At 40.7% G+C, this 27610-nt stretch overlaps 1 protein-coding gene across 5 annotated transcripts in view; it reads right to left on the bottom strand.

The window, feature by feature from the left end:
• fam20a (FAM20A golgi associated secretory pathway pseudokinase) overlaps positions 1-27610 on the bottom strand; it is a 97304-nt gene that overhangs the window by 37192 nt on the left and 32502 nt on the right. For all 5 annotated transcript variants that reach the window (XR_011883074.1, XR_011883075.1, XM_072242571.1 and 2 more), the window contains exons 2-7: positions 20994-21169; positions 12409-12459; positions 8094-8172; positions 6599-6691; positions 4373-4488; positions 456-636 (exon numbers count right to left, since the gene is read on the bottom strand). Coding sequence is in view for 3 of the 5 variants with exons in the window: in XM_072242571.1 (XP_072098672.1) it covers positions 456-636; positions 4373-4488; positions 6599-6691; positions 8094-8172; positions 12409-12459; positions 20994-21169 (696 nt within the window). In the remaining 2 variants the exon portion in view is untranslated. The remainder of the gene's footprint in view (positions 1-455; positions 637-4372; positions 4489-6598; positions 6692-8093; positions 8173-12408; positions 12460-20993; positions 21170-27610) is intronic.

Genomic DNA, 27610 nt, shown 5'->3' with positions numbered 1-27610 from the left:
GGAGCCTGGGGGGAGGTGATAGGCAAGTGAGAAGAGGTAAGAGGACAGAATGGGGAATAGAAGAAGGGAGGGAGGAGGGAGTTTTTTTTTACACCGGAAAGAGAAATCGATGTCCATGCCATCAGATTGGAGGCTACCCAGATGGAATATAAGGTGTTGCCTCTCCACCTTGAGGGTGGCATCATCTTGGCACAAGAGGAGGCCATGGAGCGACATATTGCAAATATTTCATGTCCACATCAAGGATCAAGGATCATCTTTATTTGCCATGTACATTTTACATGTACTAGCTATGTGCTGTGGTGTGTTGGTAGGGGCACAGCATGCAACAAGAAGCAGCAACATTTCACAATTAGTACTAAACCAGTTACATTTCAGCTGCCAACAGTGACATAGAAAGATTGCTATATTTCCCTGAAGACAAATCAAGTGTACCAACAAACCTAAGGCCTTACTCTGCTTTATCTGCAAATGTGTAGGACCTGCTCCAAGGGTTTTTGATGAGCTCTCGCTGGGCAATGTGCAGGTCAGGCAGGAAGGCAGATACAGACCCTTCCAGCTGGTATGGTCTCCCGCAAACTGCATACTCCGTCTTACAGGAGTAGAGGCATTTTGAATAGAAACATACGTTGTTCTCTGTAGAAGAACAGAAAGATCACAGTTATTCATTTTTTCATGCCCTAAGATCTAAATCTTAAAGCTGACAGATAACTAGGATCATTAGTTCTGGTGCATTGAAATCTGGGAGTTTCTGCCACCAGAAATGTTTGACATGGATCAAAAAAGCAATCTATTAGAAAGAAAGGAAAAGGAACAGGAGAAATAAACACTTATTGCCTGACTTGCCAAGGTACTGTAAAGAATTCTTAAAGACGTCTCTAAACAACCTTTCCCTCTTTCGATGGGTGTGTTGTTCATTGGCATCAGCAGGCTTTGGATGATGCAGACATGAAAATATAGTTTATACTCAAAAAAAGAAACCTGATGGAAATTCTGAAATAGAAACAGAAACTCAGCTGGTCAGGAAGTATCTGTGGAAAAAGCAGAGTTCACGTTTCAGATCGAGGTCTCTTCATCAGAACTCAGAAAGAGAGAAAACCAATTTGTTTAAAGTTGCTGAGGGATGGATAGAATAGAGGGAATGTCTCTGATAAGGTGTCTAGGGCACCCAGCTAACTCTGATATCTACAGAGTTATAGAATATTGAACAATACTGCAGTGGACAGGCCAGTCAGCTCACATTTTTGTGACCGTCTTGATACCAATTTATATTAAATGTCTTCCTGCACATTCTCTATATCCTTCCATGTCTGTCATATTCCATGTCTATCTAAAAGCTTTTTAAATGCCATTAAACAGCCTGCTTCCACTACTACCCTGGTAGTCTTTTCCAGACACTCTCCATTCTTTGCATTAAAAAAAAACACGCATCTCTTAGGGTTTGGACCTGGCACTGGAATTCAGAAGAATGAGGGGTGACCTTGTTGAAACCTATTGCTATCAGTCAGTTTGATAAAGTGGATGTGGAGAGGATGGTTCCTGTGGTAGGACAGTTGAAGACCAGAGGACACAACCTCAGAACAGAGGGGGCGTCCTTTTAGAATGGAGATGAGGAGGAATTTCTTTAGCCAGAGAGTGGTGAATCTATGGAATTCTTTATCACAGGTAGCTGTGGAGGCCAAGCCTATGTGTATATTTAAGGCAGAGGTTGACACATTCTTGATTGGTCAGGGCAGGAAGGGATACAGGGAGAAGGCAGGAGAATGGGGCTAAGAGGAAAAATGGATCAGTCATGATGAAATGGGCCAAATGGCCTAATTTTGCTCCTATGTCTTATGGTCTTATGTTGCCTTTAAGCTACCCCCCCCACCCCCACCAACCTTAAAAACAGGTACTCTGGTGAATGACATTTTTACCCTAGGGCAAAGGTTCTGACTGTCTACCCTACCTAAAGTATGATTCTCATAATACTGAAAAAACCTCTGTCAGATCTGGTTCAAGGATTCATTTGGTTCATGGATGAATTAAGAGAGTTAGTTTGGATTTGCTGTTATTGGGTTCTCTCTAGGAGATTAAATAATAGGAAAAGAGAGTTTTAGCTTGTGAAATATAACTATTGACAGACAAATATCACGCTTCAGTCAGTTAGATAATTTATACATTGAGTTGCCAGATTTAAAATGCTACAAGCTTGGCTCATACTCCATTCTTGCTATGCAGAAGTCCTCTCTCATGGTGAAATAGTTTTGCATTTTTGAAAGATAATGAAATGCATCAAGGTTTATCATGAGGACAGAAAATTAAAGAATACCAGAACAGAAGCACTTGCACAGAACTACATGAGTTGACGTAATTTTACACTGAAAGAATTGCTGCTGAATTTGGACATTGAGAGCAGAGGTCTGAAGACTTTTCAATTTCACTATCTGAGTGAAGACCTCAGAAAGAGGCACTGTCTCTGCATCTCTCTTTAGTGCTAGAAAGATGATCATTCATTTAACCTAACAACCAGGGTATTTTATTTACAAAACTTATGATGGAGGTAAATTATGGTTTTCATCCACTGACGTTGATGGTTCTGGCCAAAAGAAGGAGTCCCCCAGAGGAGGTCTTTTGTTAATATCCCTGGAAAATTCAATATGTTTTGGGGAGGTATAAGTGCCAGGATTTACTGGTGATAGAAAACACAAAAGTCATAGAACAAGAAACATAGAGGATAGAACAGGAACAGGCCCTTCAGCCTAAACATAGAGGACAGAACAGGAACAGGCCCTTCAGCCTAAACATAGAGGATAGAACAGGAACAGGCCATTCAAACTGAACTTAGAGGATACAACACAAAAAGGCCCTTTGGCCTAAACATAGAGGAGAGAACAGGAACAGGCCATTTGGTCCACAGTGCTTGCCCTAAACATGATGCCAATAAAACTAAATCTCTACTGTCTGTACACGGTTCGTTTCCCTCCATTCCCTGCATGTGGTAAACCATGTATATATGTTGTAACTGAGTTACCTGTCTGGACACACCCCTCTGCTGACTGCCCCTGTGGCTCCTCTCACAGAGTCCTGTATAAATGTGTTCGCCTTGCCCCTCCCCCTCAGTCTGGGGGCAGACACTCACTGTGGAGGTCGTATTCTACAGCGAATAAAAGCCTTTCAGTATTTTACCAAACCTCAGTCTTTTGGAGTAATTGAAGGTGCTTCACTGCATATACACGTGTCTATTTAAAAGCCTCTTAAACACCAGTATCGTATCTGATTACACCGCTATCCCTGGCAATCTGTTCCAGGCATCTCCCACACTATATATTTAAAAAAAAATGCCCTGCACATCTTCTTTAAACTCTCCCCCAGCCTATCCAACCCTTGCCTTCTGTCGATGTGTGGGACACACAAGTGGCTTCATATCGTCAACAAGTTGAAGAAAGAGTCAAATTATTATTGCTGTTTAATTAATTACTATTATTTTAAATGATAATAATATCTATTGCATTTGCACAGATTGCCTTCTTTTGCACGATGGCTGTGTGTAGTTTTTCTTTGATTCTGTTGTATTTCTTTGTTTTACTGTAAATGTCCGCAAGGCATATGTGTACTTTGATAATAAGATTGCTTTTGAACTTTGACATTTAATCAGAACAGGGAGAAGTTAGAGATAACAGTTTTGTAATCAGTATGCCTTCCTGTCAGATAACCTGAGCAAGGAGATAAAACCAGAAGGAATGAACGTGATGGGATCAGAGGGCGAGTGTGGGAAGAGAGTGCAAGCAGCTGACCAGTGCCAAGGAGGGAAGAGGACTGGGCAGAAATCAGAAATGGGAAGAGGACATGTTTGAGCAAGTGGAGGGAGAGAGGAGGTATCAGAGTGTGGGGGAGGGGGAAGGATGGATTATGAGATTTAAGTGAGGGAAAGGATATCAGAATGTGGCAAGGGGGATTTAGGACAAAACTGAAGTATCAACTAATCTGACTAGACTCCTAAGTCAGTACCCAGCATTCTCTGCAGGTGAGCGCCCACATCACTTGTCAATCTGCATCTCCTGTGACAGGGATACCAGAATAACATCCTTGTTTGTTTAAAAATGTGCTTCAAAAGTGTGAGGTCACATCCATATTTGTAGTATAAATATTTAACAGTAAAACATTATCATTAAAAGTTGTTGCCTGACCACAATGTGTAACTTAGTTCCAGGCTATCCTCCCTTCCTTTATGTCCCCAGGTTAGACATTATGGCCAAAATATGGCATGATGACTAAATTATTTTTAACCTTTCAGTCAGAAACAAATAAACATTTTATTGAGTTTCTGCCTTGCACTTAAATATTCTGCCTTGAACCACAAAATGCAGAGTTTGGCCTCTTGCCTCATTACCTGGCGAGGTGAAAAAACTCCCTTTCAAATCTTCATTTTGGGTCGGGTCTTGAATTTCTTTACTTAGATGAACCCTTCTACCAGCCACCGGGGGAACTCGGCGGAAATCGAGAATCCTTTAAAATAAAATGCAATGGGCAATAAGTAATTAAGTTGAACACCAAGCGATTGAACCTTCTTGACCAACCTCAATGTGGGACCTTGACAAAGGCTTTGCTAAAGTCCATGCAGACAACATCCACTGCCTTGCCTTTGTCACCTTTCCTGGGAACTTCGTTGAAAAACTTCATGAGATTGGTTAGACACAATTTACCATGCACAATGTCATGTTGACTATCCCCAGTTCATCCCTGTCTATCCAAATACTTATATATCCACTCCCTTGGAATACCTTCCAAAAACTTTTCCATTACTGATGTCAGGCTCACTGTCTATAATTTCCAAAATTATTTTCAGAGACTTTCTTAAGCAGCAGAACAACATCAGCTATGCTCCAGTTCTTTGGCATCTCACCTGTGGCTAAGATGATTTAAATATCTCTGCTAGGGCCCCTCTGCAATGTCAGCACTTGCCTCTCCCAGGACTTGAGGAAACAAGTCAGGTCAGGGGATTTATCTACCCCAATTTGCCTCAAGACAGCAAACACCTACTCCTCTGCAATCTGTGTAGGGTCTATTATCTCACTTCTGCATTGCCTCACATTTACCCATCTTACGAGTAAATAAAGATGCAAAAAATCCATTCAGGATCTCCCCACTCTCTTTTGGCTTCACACATGGATTATCACTCTGATCTTCCAGAGGACCAATTTTGTCCCTTGCAAACCTTTTATGCTTAATATACCTGTAGAAGCCTTTAGGATTCTCCTTCACCTTGTCTGCAACAGCAACTTCATATCTTCTTTTAGCCTCCTGACTTCCTTCTGAAGTGTTACCTTGAATTTCTAATATTCCTCAAGTATCTCATTTGTTCCTGCTTGCCTGTACCTGCTATACAGCTCCTTCTTTTTCTTCACCAGGGCTTCACTATCTCTTGAAAACTAAGGGTCCTTAAACCTGCTTTCCTTGCCTTTTATTCTGGGAGGAACATATAAACACTGTACTCACAAAATTTCATTTTTGAAAGCCTCCCGCTTATTAAGTACACTATTGCCAGAAAACTGTCATGTTTACATTAATATGATGGCCCCAGCATAAATCTGACAACCTAGAACCCAGTACTGCTCATTCTTTCTATCCATGACACCTTGCTGAGGACTGGTTTGTGGTCTCCCAGCTTCCCTTTCTCGAAGACCACTACCAATTCCTGGACGTTGTTGACATTGAGTGCAAGGTTGCTGTGATACCACATGATCAGCTGATCTAACTCAGTCCTGTCTGCCTCCACATCACCACCTGAGATTCTTCCACCAACAGTGGTGTTATAGACAAATTTATGGAAGGCATTTAAGGCTTGCCTAGCCACACAGTCAGCCAAGAGAGTAGAGGGAGTGGAACAGTGGGCTAAGCACACGCCCTTGAGCTGTGCCTGTGTTGATAGTCGGCAACGAGGGGATGATATTACCGATTCGTACTGAATGTGATCTCCCAATGAAGAAGTCAAGAATCCAATTGCAGAGTGAGGTACAAAGATCCAGGATTTGAAACTCATTGATTAGTACTGAGAAGATGATAGTGTTGAACGCTGAGTTTAATTGATATAGTTACCTTATATAGGTATCGCTGATTTCCAGTGTTCCAGCTCTGTCCCAGAGTTGAACCAGTGACTCTACTGAAGTTAAATTTTACCCACTTGATCTCTGGCCTGTACACAAGACCCATAATGGACGAAGAGCATTGCAAGGTTGTAAACTGACGTTGGACAGAGACAGTAACAGACCAGCTGTAGTCGTCCAAGCAAATTTTGTATGAGGAAAGCTTGCTGCTTCAATTCCACTCCTCTCAGAGCAGAAGGAGATGTAGATGGATGGCAGTAAGTTACTACAGTGAATGGATAATACGGAAAAGATTACTGCATCTTCTTTGTGAAACTTTCATTCCGCAGTTATGATTTTGGAAATGACATGCAAATTTAAACTAAAATCAGCTTTCTATTCAGTTTTTTTTCATGTTTTGTAGATCACCTATTTTTTAAAGTACAACAGAGCCCTAGCAAATTGGTCAAAAATTCAGCCCATTGCCAAGTTAGGAGATTAGATTTCTTACAGGGGAGCAACCAAGCCCTTACCTGTCCAGATGAAATGCGGCTATTTCAGCATTATGCCTTTCGATGTCCACAAAATAAAAAACATCTCCGGGAGTCTCCTCTTCTCGCTTCTGTCTGAGAAAATAAACGGAACCCTTCTTAGTTGCATGGGTCTTTCATCATACAGTAAATGAAAGAGTGGCACATTGTGGTCCTAACTTCACGGTCCGGTCCTCAGTTCTTTAATAGCTTTCTATCAGTTTCATCAACTGCTCCTGACTTCCTGCGGACTGCTGTGAGGGCAGCTACTGAAGATGCTCACTGCAGATGGGCTTGAGTACGCCGTGTGCTGGAACATGCTGACGCTGTTATTTGTTCTGAGCTACTCTGAGATCTGAGCCAATGTAGCAGCGTGCAATCACAAGGAAAGCAAGCCAGAGTCTTTACTTTCTTAGAAGGTTAAGGATGCTTGGCATGTCACTAAACATTTCTGCAGACGTAGTGTTAAAGTTTCCTGACTGGAATGGAAGAAGATGCTGAGAGTAGTGGACTCAGCCCATACATTATGGACACATCCCTCACCAGTACTGCCTCAAGAAAGCGACATCTATTATCTATGATCCTCATCGTCCAGGTCATGACATCTTTTCATCAGGCAGGAGGTAGAGAAGCCTGAAACGCCACACTATCAAATTCAAACAACTTCCCTGCAACCATTTGTTTCTTGAACAAACCTGCACACAACCCTAATAACTACCTCAGTATAGCAACACTATGACAACTTTGATCACCTTGCACTGCAATTAACTTTTTTTTTGGTTCTTATTGTGTTCGTTCTGGTAAATGTAGTGTAGAATTTATTTTAATTTAAGTTTTTTTTGTGAATGCTGCTTATCTGATATTGTGTGCATATGATGCTGCTGCAAATAAGTTTTTCATTATGCCTTGCATATACAGTATACATTTGTGTGGACTCCACTTTGATGTAACTGGGTCCACCACGATTGTTCATCTTTACATTATAATGAGACTGTGGAATCTTTTTATTAAACTTAGGAGTAGTTGCAAAGCTTGCTGCCGTTATGGACACTAATGAAAAACTGGTCGAAGATCTCAGTTCTTATAGAATATCGAAGGCTTACAGTATCGTGTGACAATGAATGTAAATTTTACTGGAGGTGTGTGTGAGAAAGTTTCCAAGGTAGAACTTCTACAGAATGTTTTACTGATTTCCCAAAAACTGGAAGCAAAACATCTCAGCAAATGAAGTAAGCTACACCTTTGGTAATCTCTACTCCACTCTGGCCATTTCTGTTCCACCCTCCAAAGGGAAAGTTATATTGTATCAGGCAATTTCACCTTCTGTTACCTAATAAGTTAAAGATTCAATCCCTGTGATGGAGACTTGAGTGCAAAATTATTAGCTAACAGTGTGAATTAGAACACAAGGATTCTCCACATATGGAGGTGCTGTTTCTCAGCTGAGCCATTGAAGTGAATATATTCTCCATTCATTGGTTTAGCTGACTTAACTTACCTCATAGGTTTGAAGATTGCCTTCCCAAAGTTCTGAAATTTTAAGAGTACTTTCAGATGGACTCCACTTGGCTTCACGACTTGTGGAGAAAAACATAAAATAGGTTATTACGGAAGAAATTGTGTCCTTGAGTCTCTCCAGAAAACACCTTCAGACGCAGCATACTAACCAAGTCAAAGCACAACTCAGAATGAAAGTTCTGGCATGTGCGTGGCTTTCTAACAGAGCTACCGCTTTGGGTTTTATAATGAGAGGAGGTGCGCTATTTTAGTGGACAGCTACATTTTCTGCCCACATCTCTCATCCTGTGATTATAACCATAATGCTTACATTGAGGGAAAAGTGTAGCCTTTTGCAGAATAAACCCCAAACAATAAAGCTAAGTAGAGTCTGCTTACGCATTTCAGAATGGAAAACATTGCCAACTGGTTCTATTCAAAACAAGTTGCAGATAGCTATATGGTTATATTGCAACCTTTTATTTCAGAGTGGAAGAATATCAATATTGGATATTCTCAACCTATATATTGCTTTATGTGGATCTTTAGATCTTGATTCATAGATACCTATTGCCCTAAATCCTCTGTCTTTGTGCCTACCAATACCATTTGATTCATCACGAATGCCAAAGCAAGGATTTTACTTGTAAAATTACTTTTCCATCAGATCAAACCTAGAATACCTGATAGAACTGAGGTCAAAATGTTCAAAAGGTTCAAAGGTTCATTTATTATTTAAGTATGTATGCCATATACAACTCTGAGATTCTTCTTCTCCAGATAGCCACGAAACAAAGAAAAACCATGGAGGTCAGTTCAGAGAGAAACAGGAAACCCACCAACATGATCATCAACACCCAAAACCCCCTTCCCCCTACCCCAGAACAAAACAAGTACACAGTGGGGAGAAATAATGTGATAAGATGCATGCTGAGTATTATACACAAATGCACACCGGGAGCTAAAATCAACACAGTTGAGTTGGTTTTACATCACCACGGGTGATTTGTTCACTTGTCGCGGCTGAGAGAAGCAACATAGACAAGAACAGTCTGAATCACATCACCAGTTACCTAGACCATAGAACAGTATCACACAGGAACAAGTCCTTAAATTCATGATGTTGTTACAAACTAAAATAACTAGTAATTAAGTGTTAACCAGGCGAATCCCTTCTGTCTATATCTCTCCATTCTCGAACTTGCCCCACATATCATCTTCGGACCTACCTCTGTGACTTTAAATGCATGTATTAGACATTTCAACCGTGGGGAAAAGATACCAGCTGTCTCCGCTATCTACGCCCCTTAGAATCTTACAAATTTTCAGCCTCTGTCGCTCCAGAGAAAACAACCCAAGTTTGTCCAAACTCTCCTAATTACACATGCTTTCTAATCCAGGCAGCATCCTGGTGAACCTCTTCTGCCCCCTCTCTAAAACCTCCACATCCTTCTGTTTTATATGAGGAAATCATGTTTGAAAAATTAAGCAGATTTTGTTGAGGAAGTGGAGCCATATAGGGCGGAGTAGACAACCAGCAGGTGATATGTACTTGGATTTCCGAGAGACATTTAGTAAAACTCCACATGGAAAGATATGGGTTTACCAATGCTCAAAATTATAAGTAAATTTATTATCAAAGTCACCATATGTCACTATGTTCCCCTGAGGTTCATTTTCTAGTGAGCATTTGCAGTAAATACAAAGAAACACAATAAAATCAATGAAAAACTACACACAACAAAGGCAGATAAAATCAGCAAATACAAAGAAGAATAAAGAAAATAATAATAAGAATAAATAAATAAGCTATAAATATCAAGTCCTTGAAAGGGAGTCCATAGGTTGTGGAGGCAGTCCAGTGTTGGGATGAGTGAGGCTGAGTGAAGTTATCCCCTTTGGTTCAAGAGCCTGATTGTCGAGGAGTAATAATTGTTCTTGAACCTGGTAGTGTGAGGACTGAGAGTCCTGCACCTCCTTCCCGATGCCAGCAGCGAGAAGAGAGCATAGTCTCTTCTCACTGCTTATGATATGTTGAGTAACATTTTGCTATGAATAGAGAATTAGTTAACTAAAGAATTAAGGATAAATTGCCCTTTTTATGTGCCATAGGGAGTAGTGCTGGGTTTCAAGCATTTACAATATAAGGATTTGGAGCAAGAAATAGGTCTTTGTAAATACTAGAACCATTAGGAAAGTAATTGTTGACGAGAACACAAAAATTTACCAAGGGCATTTATTAGATTAATTGAGTGGAAAAGTCATGACATGTGAGGTACAAACGTTGGCAGGAATAAACCAAAGATAGAATATTTTTTAAATAGCTTACAGCTTTGAAATGTTTGTATTCAGAAGAAATGCAGGAAGTTAACATGCAAGTGTGCAAATTGGGGCGCCACGGTAGCGTAGCAGCTAGTTCGATGCTCTTACAGCTCGGCACATTACGGAGCTCGGGAGTTCAATTCTGGCACCGTTCTGTAAGGAGTCTTTCTACGTCCTCCTCATGGAATGCTGGGTTTTCCCCGGGTCCTCCGGTTTCCTCCCAAAGTTCAAAGACGTACCTGTGCTAGGCTAATTGGTCATTGTAAAATTGCCCCGTGATTAGGTTTGGATGAATTGGGTGTGTCAGGGGTTGCTGGCGTGGTGTAGCTCGAACTGCCAGTAGGGCCTACTCTGTGCTGTATCACTAAATTAATTAATTATTTTATTATAAAGGATCATGGGCCGTCAGTCATTATTGAGAGGCATGGAACATAAAATTAAGAATTTCCCGTGGCAGAATCACGCAGTTTTGGTCTTTATTGAAGAAAAGAAATAGCAGTCTTAGAGGCATCATAGGGGTGGAGCTTCATTAGTTTGATTCCACGTACAAAAAAATTGTTTAGATTAAAGATAAAACAGATTGAACCAATTTAAGCCTTGAATTTAGAAATATGAGATGACTTAGTTGAAACACATAAGATTAGTAGGATTGAATATCTAAATGGCTGTTCTGTAGAATTGTTCCAATCATTTTTCTCAATTTTATTCTGAATTTAAAATGTTTCCTATGATAAAACAATGTCAAACAGCTTTGGGAAAAATAAGACCTTCAGTTGTGACAATATAGAATAGAGTGCACGAAATCTCCGCAGAACAGTTGCAGGCTGTACTCCAAGCTATTGCTCCATAAGATTCAGCTGTGGTGACAGCATACTACTGGTTAAATATCAGATAAGGAAGGGAACAGCCCATTTAGTTCATACATTTCACCTTATTTTGGGTAAAACACAGACCCACACAGGCAGTTTTGGCTCTAGCCTTTTTGCTTCTGCTTTATGTCAAATTAAACATCTGATATGAGCACGTTTGGACACAAGACCCACTTCTCCACTTCCCTTAGAGACAAACACCACTTTATCAGCTGCAAAAGTGTTTCTGTCCTTTTGCCAAGGAGAAAACCGTACTTGTGTAGGTGGAAAGAAATGTCATGTATTTATAGTAAATGTGCATATATAGAGTACAGTTAAACTGATTTTCAAGCAATCTGCAATGCTAGCAGTGATCAAATGACTCAGAGCCAAATGCTTGAAACAAAAGCCCATTCATAAAAAGGAGTTGGTTGAACAAATTGTCAACAGACTTTCTTACCATAGCTGAATGTGAAAAGGTTAAAGCGGTATCAATCGTACCAGAGAACTCCAACCACAAGTCAAGTTGCTCTTCTATTGATTCATGTCTCCCTTAGCCTGAGCAGCTTCAAAGTTTACTTTAATGCAGCACAAACACTCCAGTTATGGCACAAGGAAAAGGGTGAGAGAGAGTATCCAAATTCCAAAACTCTTTCAGTTGCCTCATCCAGTTCTGATGTTTATATGAAATGCAAAGTCACTTTGTATAAATCATGATGGTAAAAGAATGTACTTATTAATGAAAATTAAAACTGAATTATGTTTGATCTTTTGCTAAACCTGAAATCTAACCGGAATGTGGAGAGGAATTCCTTTACTCTGATGGTGGTGAGTCAGTGGAATCCTTTGCCTTGGATGGCTGTGGAGGCTAAGTTACTGGATATTTTTAAGGGGGAGGTTGATAGATTCTTGATTAGTACGGGCATCATGGAGAGGACGACGAATAGGATTGAGAGGGTTTAATAAATCAGACATAATGGAATGGTGGAGCAGACTCAATGGTTTGAGTGGCTTAATTTTACTCCAATGTCTTATGGTTGTATAGTCTAAAAGATCTCATGGAATGTGAGGTTGCAGTGAAGTCAGCATTCCTTCTAGAAACTAAGGAAAAGTGCTCAAGATGGAGAAATTTAAATGTCCTCTCACCTTCTTTACAGTTGCATCTTCCCTTCAGAGCCTTTCCATCATATGTAAAATCTGCAAAATATGTTAAAAATGACAGTATTAAATGAAAGCTCTAATCCCAAGGGCAAAGAGACAATCATTGTGCAAAAGAGTGAAGCAGCTTACATTTTGGAGTAGTCATAGAAACCACTCTAGTAAACATCTTCTCCACATCCACTTTATCTAGACATTTCAATACTCAATAGGTTTCAATGAGATCCCCCTTATTCTACTAAATTCCAATGAGTACATGCCCAGAGCCATCAAATACTCCTCATACTGTAAGTTAACCATTTCATTTCTGGAAGCATTCTCGTGAACCTTCTCTGGACCCTCTCCAATGCCAGCACATCTGCTCTTAGATTTGAGGCCCAAAACTGCTCACAATACTCTAAGTGCAGTTTGACCAATGCCTTATAGAGCCTCAGTATTACATCCTTTAGGTACAACACTGATTTGTTTCATCTGCAAAAATTCTCTGATGACTCAGCAATAGTTGGGTGTATAACGGGAGGATGGGAGGATGAATACAAGGCCCTGGTGGAAGACTTTGTTAAGTGGTGCAAGATGAACCATCAGCAGCTTAACAATAGTGAGACGAAGGAGATGGTGATGAACTTTAGGAAGACTAATCCTGCATTGCTCCCTGTTACTGTTGATGGTGAGGATATGGATGTGCTGAGGGCCAGTGACAGAGCAGTTTCATAGTCTGCTTCCATACCATAGCAAAGTGAGGCACTTTGGGTACAAATGATATTTCATACCACTCAAGCCTACCAGCACACAGCTTGTAATTCCAGCTGTAAGTTGCTTATTCCGTCATTGTGATGCGCTGGATTCCTTAATTTAAATGGGGCATGTTTAAGTTCTTGAAGAAAGCAGCCAATCCCATCCATATATGGTTGAGCAGAACACTCCCTCTTTCGATGGATAAACTTTGTCACCTAGCAGTACGAAAGTGTGCTACCATCTATATGTCTGTATTGCAGCTGATTGCTTGGACTGGTTGCTGAAGTACCGTGGAATTAAAGGATTTTCAGAAACTGGATTTTTTAAACAGATTATATGGAAATAAAGATAAATATTCCTCTTAATTTGAGAGGAAAGCATTTCTCTGACCAGACAGAAATATAAGAATTTAGAATTTTAAAATATCTAGTCAGTGCAAGCTTGTTGAAATAGACTGAAAAGGAAAATCAGCATCCATCGCCGTCGCTGGACTCCACAGCTAATCACTGACCTCTGAGTTACCAGAAATAACTCAGTAACCAGCTTACTGGTCCCATTCATTAATATTATAGCTTCTCCATACTTTGCGCAGAACCCCTGCAGAAGAAAAGATTCAGCCCATTGGCCAAAATCTGATTCATGTCCCAAAAGTGACAACAGAGGTCGGGCTTTAAATGAATGCTTCTCATCAGTATTCACTAAAGAGAAGGATATCGTAGCTGGAGAATTTGTTGGTAAAATTTAGGAACTTGTTATCAATAAGAAGGAGGAGGTGGTGCTTCTCTCTGGCAACTTCAAAGTGGATAAATTCCATGGACTTGTGAGATACACCTCAGGCTGCTATGGGAGACAAGAAAGGAAATTGTCGGGGGTCTGACAGCGATTGTAAAATCTTCACTGGCCACGGGTGAAGTACAAAATGATTGGAGGATAGCAAGTTGTAAAACCTATATTCAAAGGGGGCAGCAGGGAAAAGATAGCTACTTACATTGGCTCTGATATTAATGGCAGGGAAACTATTAGAAAAGTTTGGCACCTTGTCACTAACCTACATTTGGAAATGCAGGGATTAATCAAGGATTGTCAGCATGGTTTTCTTAAAGGGTGTTTCTCTCTGATGAATTTAGTTTTGAGAACAGATAACGATATACATTGAAGGAGCAGTCCAGTTGATGAGGCCTACATGACTTTACTGAGGCATTTGAAAAGTCCCACATGGAGGCTGGTTGGAAAGGTTAGAGCCCTTCAGATCCAGGGCAAATTAGCAACTTGGATCTAAAATTGATTTAATAATAGGAGGGAGTGGTGATGAAAAAGAAGTGTTTTTGTGGATTGAAAGCCTGTGATCAGTGGCGTACCAATAGGAATTGATGCTGGAACCTTATTGTGAATTAAATATATTATCATTTTCAATACGGATGCTAGAGGTTTGATCAGTAAGTCTGCAGATGACGTGAAAATTGATGGTGTTGCTGATAGTGAGGAGAATATTTGCAGATCACAGATGATATTGATCAGTTGGTAAGATAGGTGGAGCAAGGGAAGATGGAATTTAATCCTAATAACTATGACGTCTATCAGGGCAGACCCTAGGGGATATTGAGCAACAGAGGGACCTCACTACAAGGTGGCAGCGCAGAGAGATAAAGGACTATCAAATACCTCCCTTCATTTATTGGCACAAAGAATATGAGTAGGGAGGGTTAGGATATAAATTTATTAAACACTGATTAGGTTGGAGTACTGTGATTGATCAGGTGCAGGTTGAAAGGACAGCATAACATCGTGGATCGGAGGGCCTGTTCTTCGCTGCAGTGTTTTATGTTTTACAGTATGTTCTGCGTACTGTGAGAAGTTATGTCCACCTGGAAGGACAGATTGTACTGGAGAGGGTCCAAGTATTCACTGGAATGTTGCCTAGGATGAGTTTTTCAGTTATAAGCAGAGACTGGATATCTTAGTTTATTTTCCTCAGAGCAGAGGACAGGGAGAGCTGATAACGGACAACTTTTTCCTCAGAGGAGAAGTATCTGAAACTAGAGGGGACTGGTTTAGGCTGAGAGGCTTGGAGGAGTTTTGATGTAGAACCTGTTCAGCTGGAGAGTGGTTGGAATGTGGGTCAAATTGCCTAAGTGGAAGTTGAAGGTAACTACTCCCAGAACATCACGAGAAGTGGGTCTTATTTGAGTTAGTAAAAAGAAAGGAGGTGTAAGCGGAACGACCATTGTGGGAGAGGGTCAGTGTTAGAATGGTGGGGCTTTACCTCTACAGGCGTTGGTGAGAACAGGCGTAGGCTAAAGGTGCTAAGTCTTTTGGAGTCCTTTAGCAGATTGTAGAACTTAAGCTTACAAAATTAGAGCCAACGATATAACAAGTGTAGGCAGGATGATAGCTAAGGCAGTAGACTGCTCCTCCTGTAAGATGTGGTATACAAGTAGGTGCAGTGTGTAGTGAGACTGTGTGGAAGGACAGGCAGATGATGGGACAAAATGCAGTCAGTGAGATGAGTTGAAGTGCAACATGGGGGAAAATCGAAAAAGGAGATGAATACAGGACTGAAGGTGTTACAAATGCACGCAGAATACAGTACGGTGAAAGGTAGATGATCTTGTGGCACAGTTAGAGATCAGCAGGTATGATGTTGTGGGCATCACTGCGTCGTGGCTAAAGGAAGGTTGAAGTTGGGAACCTAGCTTTCAAGGGTACGCATCACATCAAAAGGACAAGCAGGTAGGCAGAGGTGGTCAGGTGACACTGTTGGTAAAAAATGAAATCAAACCCTTAGAAAGAGTGACATAGGACTGAAAAATGTAGAATCCTTGTGAGTAGAGTTAAGAAACTGCAAAGGTAAAAAAGACCCTGATGAGATTTATATACAGGCTTCTGAACAGTAGCCAGAATGTTGATACAAATTGTGCCGAGAGATAGAAAAGACAAGTAAAAAGGGCAATGTTATGATAGTCATTGCGAATTTCAATATGCAAGTAAATTGGGAAAATTAAGTTGGTGCTGGATCCCAAGAAATTTGTAGAATGCCTACAAGATGCCTTTTCAGAGCAGCTTGTGGTTGAGCCCACAAGGGGAAAGGCATTTCTGAATTGGGTGTTTTATAGTGAGCCAGATTTGATTACGGAGCTTAAGATAAAAGAACGTTTAGGAAGCAGAGATCATAATATCAGAATCAGAATCAGAATCAGGTTTAATATCACCAGCATATGTCATGAAATTTGTTAACTTTACAGCAGCAGTACAATGACATACTTGATAAATAAATGTAGAGGGAAAAAACTGAGTTACATTAATAGCTTTCACCATGCGGTTTGAGAGGGAGGAAACAAAGTCAGATGTGGAGTAAAGGGAATTACAGAGGCATGAGAGAGGAGCTGGCCAAAGTTGATAGGAAGGGGACACTATTAGAGATGGCAGCAGAACAGCACTGGCTGGAGTTGCTGGGAGCAATTCTGGGGCAAATATGAGTGCAGATGCTCTTACTAAGGAGAAGGTGCTTGAGAAACTTAAGGTAGTTAATTCATCTGGATCAGATGGACGGCACCACAGGATTCTGAAAGACATAGCTGAAAAGATTGTGGAGGCGTTATTAATAATCCTTCTAGTATCACTATATTCTGGAATGTTTCCAGAGGACTGGAAAATTGCAAAATTCACTGCACTATTAAGAAGGGAAACAAGCAGAAGAATGGAAAATATAGGCCAGTTAACCTGACTTCAGTGTTGGAGTCCATTATTAAGGATGAGGTTTCCAGGTACGTGGAAGCACATGATAAGATAGGCCAAAGTCAGCATGGTTGACAAATCTTTTGGAATTCTTTGAGGAAGTAACAAGCAGGATAGACAACTGTGCTACAAGATCATCTATTTTATGCAGTATTCAGCAGGCATTCCAATATAACACCTTCATTCTTGTATTCATCACCTTGTTTGATTTTCCCCCATGTTACACTTCAACTCATCCCATTGACTGCAACTTTGGCCTATCACCTGTCTGTCCTTCCTCACAGTTGCTTACTTGGATTTTCAGAAGGCTTTTGACAAGGTGCCACACGTGACACTGCTTAGTGAGTTAAGAGCCCATGGTATTACGAGAAAGATATTAGCTTGGATAGAACATTGGCTGACTGGTAAAATGAAGAGAGCCTTTTCTGGTTGGCTGCCTGTTACTAGTGGTGCTCCACAGGGGTCAGCATTGGAATTGCTTATTTTCATGTTATATGTCAATGATTTGGATGACGGAATTGATGACTTTGTGACCAAGTTTGTGCACTATACAAAGATAGGTTGAGGGGTAGGTAGTGTTGAGGAAGCAGAGGGTCTGCAGAAGATTGGGAAAATGAGCAAATAAGTGGCAGATGTATTATAGTGTAGGGAAGTGTATGGTCATGTACTTTGGTAGAAGGAATAAAGGCATAGACAATTTTCTAAATGGGGAGAAAATTCAAAAATCAGAGTTGCTAAGGTACTTGGGAGTCCTTATGCAGGATTCTCTAAAGGTTAACTTACAGGTTGAGTTGAATGAGGGGGTGGGGGATCTCATTGAAACCTATTGAATATTGAATGGCCTAGATAGACTGGATGTGGAGAGGATGTTTCCTATAGTGGGGGAGTCTAGGACCAGGGGGCACAGTCTCAGAATAGAGGGACATCTATTTAGTCATAGTCATACTTTATTGAGCCCGGCGGAAATTGGTTTTTGTTACAGTTGCACCATAAATAATTAAATAGTAATAGTAATAAAACCATAAATAATTAAATAGTAATATGTAAATTATGCCAGGAAATAAGTCCAGGACCAGCCTATTGGCTCAGGGTGTCTGACCCTCCAAGGGAGGAGTTGTAAAGTTTGATGGCCACAGGCAGGAATGACTTCCTATGACGCTCTGTGTTGCATCTCGGTGGAATGAGTCTCTGGCTGAATGTACTCCTGTGCCCAACCAGTACATTATGTAGTGGATGGGAGACATTGTCCAAGATGGCATGCAACTTGGACAGCATCCTCTTTTCAGACACCACCGTCAGAGAGTCCAGTTCCATCCTCACAACATCACTGGCCTTATGAATGAGCTTGTTGATTCTGTTGGTGTCTGCTACCCTCAGCCTGCTGCCCCAGCACACAACAGCAAACGTGATTGCACTGGCCACCACAGACTCGTAGAACATCCATTCCTCCTCATCACATTTCAAATGTGATGAGGAGGTATTTCTTTAGCCTGAGGGTGGTGAATGTGTGGAATGCATTGCCACAGATGGCTGTGTAGGTCAAGTCATTGAGTATATTTAAAGTGGAGGATGAAAGGTTCCTGATTAGTCAGAACAAGGTTATGGTGAGAATGTAGGAGAATGGGGTTGAGAGGATAATAAATCAGCCATGATGGAATGGTGGAGTGAACTCAATGGGCTGAATGGCCAAATTCTGCATCTATGTCTTATGGTTATATGGTCTAAAAATCCCAATCAGGACATAAATCATTATGGCATGGGGTCACAGATCAATAATGGTTTAATAGGTAGGTGTAGCTGCGTACTTCATAGTTGATATGAACTTGGTGGGGCAAAGGACCCATTTCTGTGTACTTTTTATCTGTATGACTTGAAGACAGAAACAACTGGTTCCTTTAATTCATGCCAATATCAATGTTACTTATTCTGTGCATATATTTGCTATTTTAATAATCCATTTCACAATGCATTGCAAGCATGTGTGAATGGAATTTATGGTGAAACTTGAAACTTAAGTTGCTGTAAAAACTCAGGAGGTCAGGCAGCATCTGTGGTGCGAGGAACCAAGTTAGCATTTCAGATCAGCAACCTTTTATCCGAGCATCTTGACTTCTGATAAAAACTGTTACCAATCAAGAATGCAAACCCTGTTTCTCTCTTTACTGATATGCTTGACATGCTAATATTTCCAGCATTTTCTGTTTTATTCCAAGAATCTGCAGATTTTGGCATAAGAATTTAAAATAATAAATCAAATAAAATACAACCCAGTGAGCACGCATTGAATTATTAATGCACTGAAAAGGCTAGTCAGAACATTTTTATGTATTAAACAGTCCACAAATTCATGGGTTCTTTAGCTTATTAGTAATTGCTTTATTTGTTTTGTTTGAACTTATCTCAAACCAAATTGTTTAGGTCTGCATTCATCAAGCAATCAATAATTTTATTCAGTCAACAGTAATTACTCTTGGGCTGAGGTGAAGGCATTCCAAAGATCATATTTGATGCTTATATAGTCATTGAGACCTGATTCATTTCCAAAGACTCTCGCAATGTTAGGGATTAGATTTGAGAGTTTCTGAATGAGCTGCTTATTAGTTCACAGAATAGCTATGCCAGTGATGTTTGTTGCTATTTATAATGTGATTTAATATTGCCTTTAAAATGGTTTCTTTCAGTCGTGAAGACAAAATCTGTTAAAATCATTTAAAGATTAGCTTTATGTACCACATGTACGTCGAAATGTCATGTAACAGTTGTAACACAGTCTGATTATTGCTTAATTTCTGACAGTCTAGTCACCAAAGATGTACAGTAAAATTTGCTCAAACCTCACAGCAAGTCTTTGTGATGAGCCACTCTGAAAATGTAGTTACGTATCCTCTCTCAGTCTATTGAACTCACAGCCGTCATTGAAATGTGACTCATGGAAGCAGTGCAATTTTCCACTTGCAGCACAGACACACACACACCCACACCCAGTGAAGAAGCAATTTAGCACAGTGATTCTTGGTTGGAAAATGGCTTAGAATTCAGAGTCTACTGAGGAAATAGTCTGTATTTCTAAATAAAGGGAGCTGATTGAGCAAGGACACATTTTCATGTTTTGACTGACTAGATGGTTCACAATGGTTGTGCTGACGTGGGACGCTCACTCTGAGTGAGCAATGAAGCTTGAGCTGTATCCTGCAATTTGATTGGGTGGGTTGGTGTTAGGATGGGGCAATATGTTACCCAGATTGCCCAAAGGAAGGCCAGAGTGGTGCCCAGTCTCTCCCAAGGAAATGCGGATAGGTGGGGATAGATGAGTGCATGACATCATGTGTACTGAGCTGGAGAATCTCTCGAAAGTAGGTGACTAACATACTAATCGTCTGAACTTCAACAAGCAAAATGATTTATCCAGAGCTAAATGAGTATCCAGAGATTTTACCAAAGCCTTGAAATTTATACACTTGTAACATAACATTGGAATCAACTACATCCTAAGAATTAGTCTGTGTGGAGAATAATTCAGGTGGAGCTCATGATTTCGGGTTCTGCCATTCAACCTTGTATTGGTCCTCTGAGGTGTGAATCATTGTCTGCACCAAAGCAAATCAAGTTGAATTGCATTTGATGTCTTCTCTGGGCCTGTACTTGCTCCAGTTTAGAAGATGAGGGGTAAATCTCATTAAAATCAATTGCATATTGAAAAACCAAGATAGAGTGGATGTGGAGAGGATGTTTCCTGTAGTTGGGCGACCAGGGCCAGAGGACACGGCCTCTGAGTACAAGGACATCCCTTTAGAACAGAGATGAGAAGGGATTTCTTTAGCCAGAGGGTAGTGAATCTGTGAATTCATTGCACATTCGCTGTTGAGGCCAAGTCATTGTGTATATTTAAAGTGGGGGGTTGATCAGTAAGGACGTCAAAGGTTACAGGAAGAAGGCAGGAGAATGGGGTTGAGAAGAACAATAAATCAGCCATGATGGAATGGTGGAGCAGACTTGATAGGCCAAACGGTTTAATTCTGCTCCAATGCCTTATGGTCTTAAATCAGTCATAGTCAGAAAATAGATTTCTACTGAATATCAGCAGGAGCACTTGGATTCCTTACCAACTTCACTAATACCAAGAATGGCCAAGTCTTCAAGCAGAAGATCCAGAAAGGGCTCGCCTCGGGGGTACAGTGCATACCGATCGATTGCCAAGTGGAACTTTAGCCAGTTGGAAGTGAGGTAAACCTGAGGGCTGTACCATGCACCAGTGATGTTCCCAGTTCGCACTCTCTTCCTTTGGGCGCAGCATGCAAAAGAAGACACATTAAGCTAATGAACCACTTCTTGACAGTGCCCATACAACATGAAACCACAAACTGGCTACCCCATGTTTGACTGTGCATGGGCTTTTATTTTAAGCTCTAGTTACACATTACCGTGGAAACAAACCCGCATCAGCAATCGGCAATTAGGATTTGGTAGATTAAAATGTAATGACAAATAAATGAGTAACCCAGAGGTACGTGCAGAATTCTTGCTGAATAGTATTATTAATATTGGCAGTAAAAGATTTTCTTTCAGGTGAAACAAAGGCTGACAAGCAGCAGGGAAATGTTTTACAGGTAATTCTTACGGTAAACGGCAAAGCTGAATGTTATAACAAGAAATTCTTTGTCCTAAAATTTCTTTAGACGTAAACCAGTAAGTGGATAGGGTGGTAAAGCAGGTGTGTAGAATTATTCGGGGCACACAGTATGAAGGTTGGGAAATCATATAGCTACTGTATAAAACTTTGTTTAGACCACACAAGTGTGGACTTCTGATTGCCACTCTGGGAAGGATGTGGAGGCTTTGGAGAGAGCATGGATTAGATTCCGAACCATTTTGCCTGGATTGGTGTGCATTAACCATAAGGAGCCACTGGACAAAGTTATGTTGCGTTCCCTGGAGTATCATCAGCTGAGGGGGTGACCTGATAGAAATATTTCTATTAGATAGTCAGAATATTTTTTTCCCAGAGTAGAAATGTTAAATACTAGAGGGCGAGGGTGTAGGGTGAGAGGGGAAATATCGAAAGGTGATTTGCCAGGTAAGTTATTTTTTTACACTGAGACCCTGGAATCCACTGCCAGGAAAGGTGGTGATAGAAGCAGGTAAAAAAGTAATGTGCAAGAAGTATTTAGACAGGCATGTGAACAGGCAGAGAATGGGCGGGTGGGGGGTAGATATGGACCATGTGCAGTTGGGTGGGAGTTAGTTTAATTTGACATCATGACCAGCATAGACATCATAGGCCACAGAACCTGCTCCTGTGTTGTGTTTTATGTTCTAAGGGCACCAGCATCGAAAGCATTTTCCCCTGAAGTTTGGGCAGCCTCATCATTTCACTTCTCCCATGACTCTGCTACTTTCAGATCTTCCCATTATTTAAAACCACTGAAAGCAGGCCAGAGTGAAAGGACCACAGGCACTTGAAGAAATTGCTCAGAAATGACTTAGTGACTTAGTATTGCTTAGAAATTGCTAGGTAAAATCCTGACAGAAATTTATGTAAAATCCACTTTTAGAGAAATATAATTCTTAGGTTAAAACTATGCCAGAGGAAAAATGTATTTCTACTTTCTGTAGATTAGATTTTGAATGATTTTTTTTCAAATAGAAGAAAATATGGAACTCAGTTTTACAGATACTGTTGCTTGCACTAGGCTGAAACTTGCAGCATAGACATCAAAAATGTAATTATTGTCCTATTTACCTCTAAACCATGAATTGGGCCAAGCTCATGAGATACTGTATCTTGATGATATGGTATGAAGATGTAGTGATTAACTTAGAGTTCTGGATTATTGACCAGAGTGATGAGTGGCAGCTGGTAAATTTAAATTGTAATCATTAAGTAGGTACAAGCTTCCTCTCTATGGACTCTGTCTATACTTCTTGTCGCCTCGGTTAAACTAGCCAGCATAATCAAAGACCCCACCTACCACTGACATTCTCATTTCCCCCTTCTCCTTTCAGGCCAATGTACAAATGTCTGAAAGCATGTATCACGAGACTCAAGGATAAGTTCTATCCCATTTTAGGATCAGACTCTTGAAGGGACCTCTTGTACGATAAATGGACCTTCTTGGCCTCATAATCCATCATGTTAGGATCTTGCACGTTTGGTAGCTTTTACATATTATTCTGCATTGTTTTTTGTTTATCCTTATTCCAGCTCAATACTCCTTGTTTTGATCTGGTCTGTATAAACAGTATGCAAGACAAGTGTTTCACTGTACCATGGTATATGTGGCAATAATAAGCCAATATCAACACCGACAAAAAAAAAGCTAATCTCAATAGTAGAAATTAGAAAACTATTGGATTGCTGTAAAACCCCATCTGGTTCACTATTGTCTGCTTTAGGAAAGGACATGTTCCTTTCTCACTATCCGAACCATGCACAACTCTAATGTGGTTGACTCTTATCAGAGGAAACTCAGGATGGGCAATTAATGCTACCATTGCCCATGATGTACACATCTTGTGAACAAATAATTAGAAAAAAAGACTGCTTTATTGCTGATGTGCCGCATAATTCTGCTCTGAATCACATGGGTCAGCAGTTCATTTTGACATGTTCATTTGAGCTAATGCTCCTTTCTAGCTGGGTTCCGATTCCAACAGGTTCTGATTGCTTTGTTGTCACTGGAAGGGTTGCCTGGCAGCCTGTGGGCTCTGACTGCAACCATGAGGAATTCATGACTGGCAACTGTGCCTCATAACTAGCAACTAGCAACATCACCTCCCAAGACTCTGACAGTCTGAGTTGGTGCTAACACCCCATCAGAGCTAGCAGGGTCTGAGAAACTACACAATCATGAGTGCCTTCTGCAAACACTCAGGTTGCCATTCAATATGTCTCTCTCTGGATTCAAATCCACTTTGAAGGCATTGCAGGCTGTGCCTCTTGGACATCTGCTCGCTCACACATTGTACTCAGAAGCAGCAGTCTAGCTAGACTGCTATAAGTTTATCTGTGTATTAGAATCTCATTTCTTGTCAAATAGCTAAACCTAAGCTGGAGAGGGGGTAAGATTCAGATGTGTCAGATCTTGCTAAGGAAAATGATAGCACCCCATTCCAACAGCTGTGTCACTGCCAATGGGTAAAGGGAAAGTAGAGTTACTGTCTATGTGCAAAAAACATACTCTACTCCAAGCTCATGGTGCTGAAGATGGTGGTGTTATAGTTTATTATTGTCACATGAACCGAGATAAAGTGAAAAGCTTGTATTGCATACTGTTGATACATATGAAATCATTGAGCCTTCCCACCATTAAGGACATCTTCAAAAGGCAATGCATCAAAAAGTCAGCATCCATCATCCCTCGCTCTCTGGGACATATCTTCTTCTCATTGCTATCATCAGGGGGTGATGCAGGAACCTAAAGCCACACGATCAACATTTTAGGAACAGATTCTTTCCCTCCAACATCACATCCCTGAACGGACAATGAACCCGTAACTCCTACATCACTTTTTTCACTTCTTATTTATATTTTGTATTTCTTATTGTTATTTATAGCAATATTTCGAATAAAACAACAAATTTCATGACATATGTCAACAATAATGAACCTAATTCTGATTCTGAGATAGAATAACATAAAACAATAGCAATATACAATAAAGTGTAATAGCCACCGAAAAACTGCACACGGGTAAACGATAAAGTACAAGATCATAACAAGGTAGATTGTGAGGCTAAGAGTCCATCTTATCGTACAAGAGTCTGATCACAGTGAGCGAGATAAAAGTCGTCCTTGAGCCTGATGGTGCATGCTTTCAGGCGTTTGTATCCTTTGCCTGATGGGAGATGGGAGGAGAGAGAATAGGGTTGGTAAAATCTTTGATTATGCTGGATATTTTACTGAGGCAGTGAGAAACATATGCAGAGCCATGGAGGGGAGACTTATTCCTCTGGTGTCCTGAGACGCACCCACAACTCGGTAGTTTCCTGCAGTCGTGTGTAGAGCAGCTACCATACCAAGCCGTCATATATCAAGAAAGAATGTTTCAATGGTGCATCAATCAAAATTATTAAGAGTCACGTAGGGGGACAAGCCAAATTTTGTTTGCCTCCTGAGGAAGCAGAGGCATTGGAGAGCTTTCTTGGCCATAACATCAACGTGGTTGGACTACAGCAGGCTTTTCATGGCTTACACATGGAAACTTGAAGCTCTTCAACCCTCTCAACCTTAACACAGTTGATATGCACTGCACCCCACCCCCAGCTTTCTGAAGGCAATGACTAGAACTTCCACTTTGATTATACAGTATAGAGAGAGAGGTTGTTGTCATGACACCATGTCTTTTATCCCCTTCATCGTTGTTCGAGGTGCAGCCCACTAAGGTAGTATCATCAGCAACCTTCTAGATCAGGGGTTCCAAACTTTCTATGGAGCCATGGACTCTTATCTCTAGCCAAAGGTCCGTTGACCCCAGGTTGGGAGCCCCTGTTCTAGATGAAGTTGGAGTAGAGTCTGGTCACTCAGTTCTGAGAAAGGGGCTGAGGTCACATCCTTGTGGAGCAATAGTCTTTAGAGTAATTGTGGTGGAGGTGTTTGCACATTCTTTGCTCCCAGTCTTCTCCTCCTTTGGTTGGAGCAACCAGAGCCCTCCTAGGATGCAGGGATAATGACCGATTTCACTGACCATCTGCATACTACTAGGCTTAACCCTTTACTTCAAGTTCAAGATTAACTGTCATTCAACCATATATATTTATACAGCTAAACAGAACAACCTTTCTCCGGGGGCCTAAGGTGCAAAACATACAGTACATACAGTCACACCCAGCACACATAGCAACGATCCAGCAAATACAGTCACAAAATAACAGACATTGATGGTCTGACTTCAAAAAACGGGCCTGAAAGTGTAACGGGCAGGCCTTATGCGGATACAGTCTCCCTTGGACGCACAGGTAAGCCACATCCAGTTCATCGTTCTCAGGTGTACCTGGCACTATGTTGGCACTGAATGGGGACCAATGTGCCAAATGGCCAGAGCAACATTGCTGCAGAGTTTTCATGGGAAGAGCTCTTTGTCTTGTTGGAAATGGAAGATCTCTGGGCGACACAGGAAATAAACCATGTATGAGTGCTTGCTCAGAGGAAGGACATTCTGCAAATCATTGCCAACTTCTTTTGTCATACTGACTAACATTCTACTCAGTTTAATGTGGTGCCACACCAACTGCCCCTGGGCAGCTTTCCTATGGGAAATGCTGAGCCTTCTTTAGGGACATGCCGAGAATGTGTGCAGTTGTGTGGGGAGTGAAGGAGGATAAAAAAAAATGGTAGAAATGTTTCTAAAGAAAGAAACAACTGTGTAAACAGCAAAGATTGATCAAAATCTGGAGGCTTCTCCAAGTTCTCAAGGTTTGAATCAGAGGCCTTCCTGGTTCATGTGGGCATAACTTCCTCCAGATGCAACTGCGGTGTACGAGCAGAAAATTCCCAGGCATAGAGCCAGTGGATGATTATGTTCCCGCATAGTTCGGCCTGTGAGGGTTGGGTGGGACATCATGGTTCCTGGAGATTGTGGCAATGTATAATTAGTGTGCAACAAACTTCCATCAGTTCCTCAAGACAAATCTCAATTGTCTTGACATAACAAATTATGCAATAATGATAGTGAAGAAATCCAGGGCCTTTGGTTTGTCTCTATTCGTCTCCTTAAAATCCTTTCCTAGAATGGAAATAATTGGCTCCAATTTCCCATTTAAAACACCTGAGGTAATGTTGTCTTTGGGAGCTCGGTACAATATACTGCATATTGTCTGCAGTCATTTTAAACAGACGGCTGATCCCTTTTAGAATAGTGCAGGGTCAAAATTTACCTACGGTACACTGTCACTAACTGTTCTCCGAGAACAATTGTCTTTATTTTTATCTGTCTCTGTCTCATTTCCCATGCCGTCTCCTGTTCAGTACTTTCAGCTTTTGAGATGTTCTGGAACAGATTGTGCCATCATGTCCTACTATATCCTTCGGGACCTGATTTCCATAACTGATCTCTGTGGAGATCAGTTGGCTTGTATATTATAAAGTGTTATTTTAGTTTTTAAGTGTTGTCTTGGATAGGAAATGAAACTGTTACAATCTTTTTCTTCATATATTGTACATTACTGGATTAACATACATAGATGTCCTCGTGTTGTATCTCAGAACTAACTAACGAAGGCTGATAGTTTGATTTCATAACAAATTTGTGTTTATGTAAAATACATATCTTTTTTGCAAGCAGCTAACTACTACTACTATGTCGACTCAGGCCTAGGGGGCCGGCATCGGGCACGATGACGGACCCTCCACTTCTCCCTCTTCCTCATCAGTGTGTTCAGTTCATCTACATTAGCCGTGCCGCTGTTTTCTAGGAGCGTGTTGACCATAGTCTTGGGAGGGTGCATAATTATAATAGTTATTATTATGTTCTATTATTTTTATTCTATTATAGTGATAGAAAATTATAACTAACGATGTTGTTTCAGATTTAATTTTAATATTAAAGTCGGCATTGCTAAAATGTAACAATTTAAATCCATTTCATTCGAATGAAGTCCACTCAAATTATCTTAAGACTGATATTTTAATCACCAGAAAATTCTTCTTAAAAATTATTCAATGTTCTTGTGAAAATCAGGAAAAATGATCATTATTGTAGGGGTGGAACTACTCAGGAGGAC

The sequence above is a fragment of the Mobula birostris genome, chromosome 24, assembly GCF_030028105.1.
Source record: "Mobula birostris isolate sMobBir1 chromosome 24, sMobBir1.hap1, whole genome shotgun sequence".
NCBI classification, from domain to species: domain Eukaryota; kingdom Metazoa; phylum Chordata; class Chondrichthyes; order Myliobatiformes; family Myliobatidae; genus Mobula; species Mobula birostris.
The sequence above is the reverse complement of the archived record's forward strand: the minus strand, read 5'-3'. Positions and strand labels throughout refer to the sequence as shown.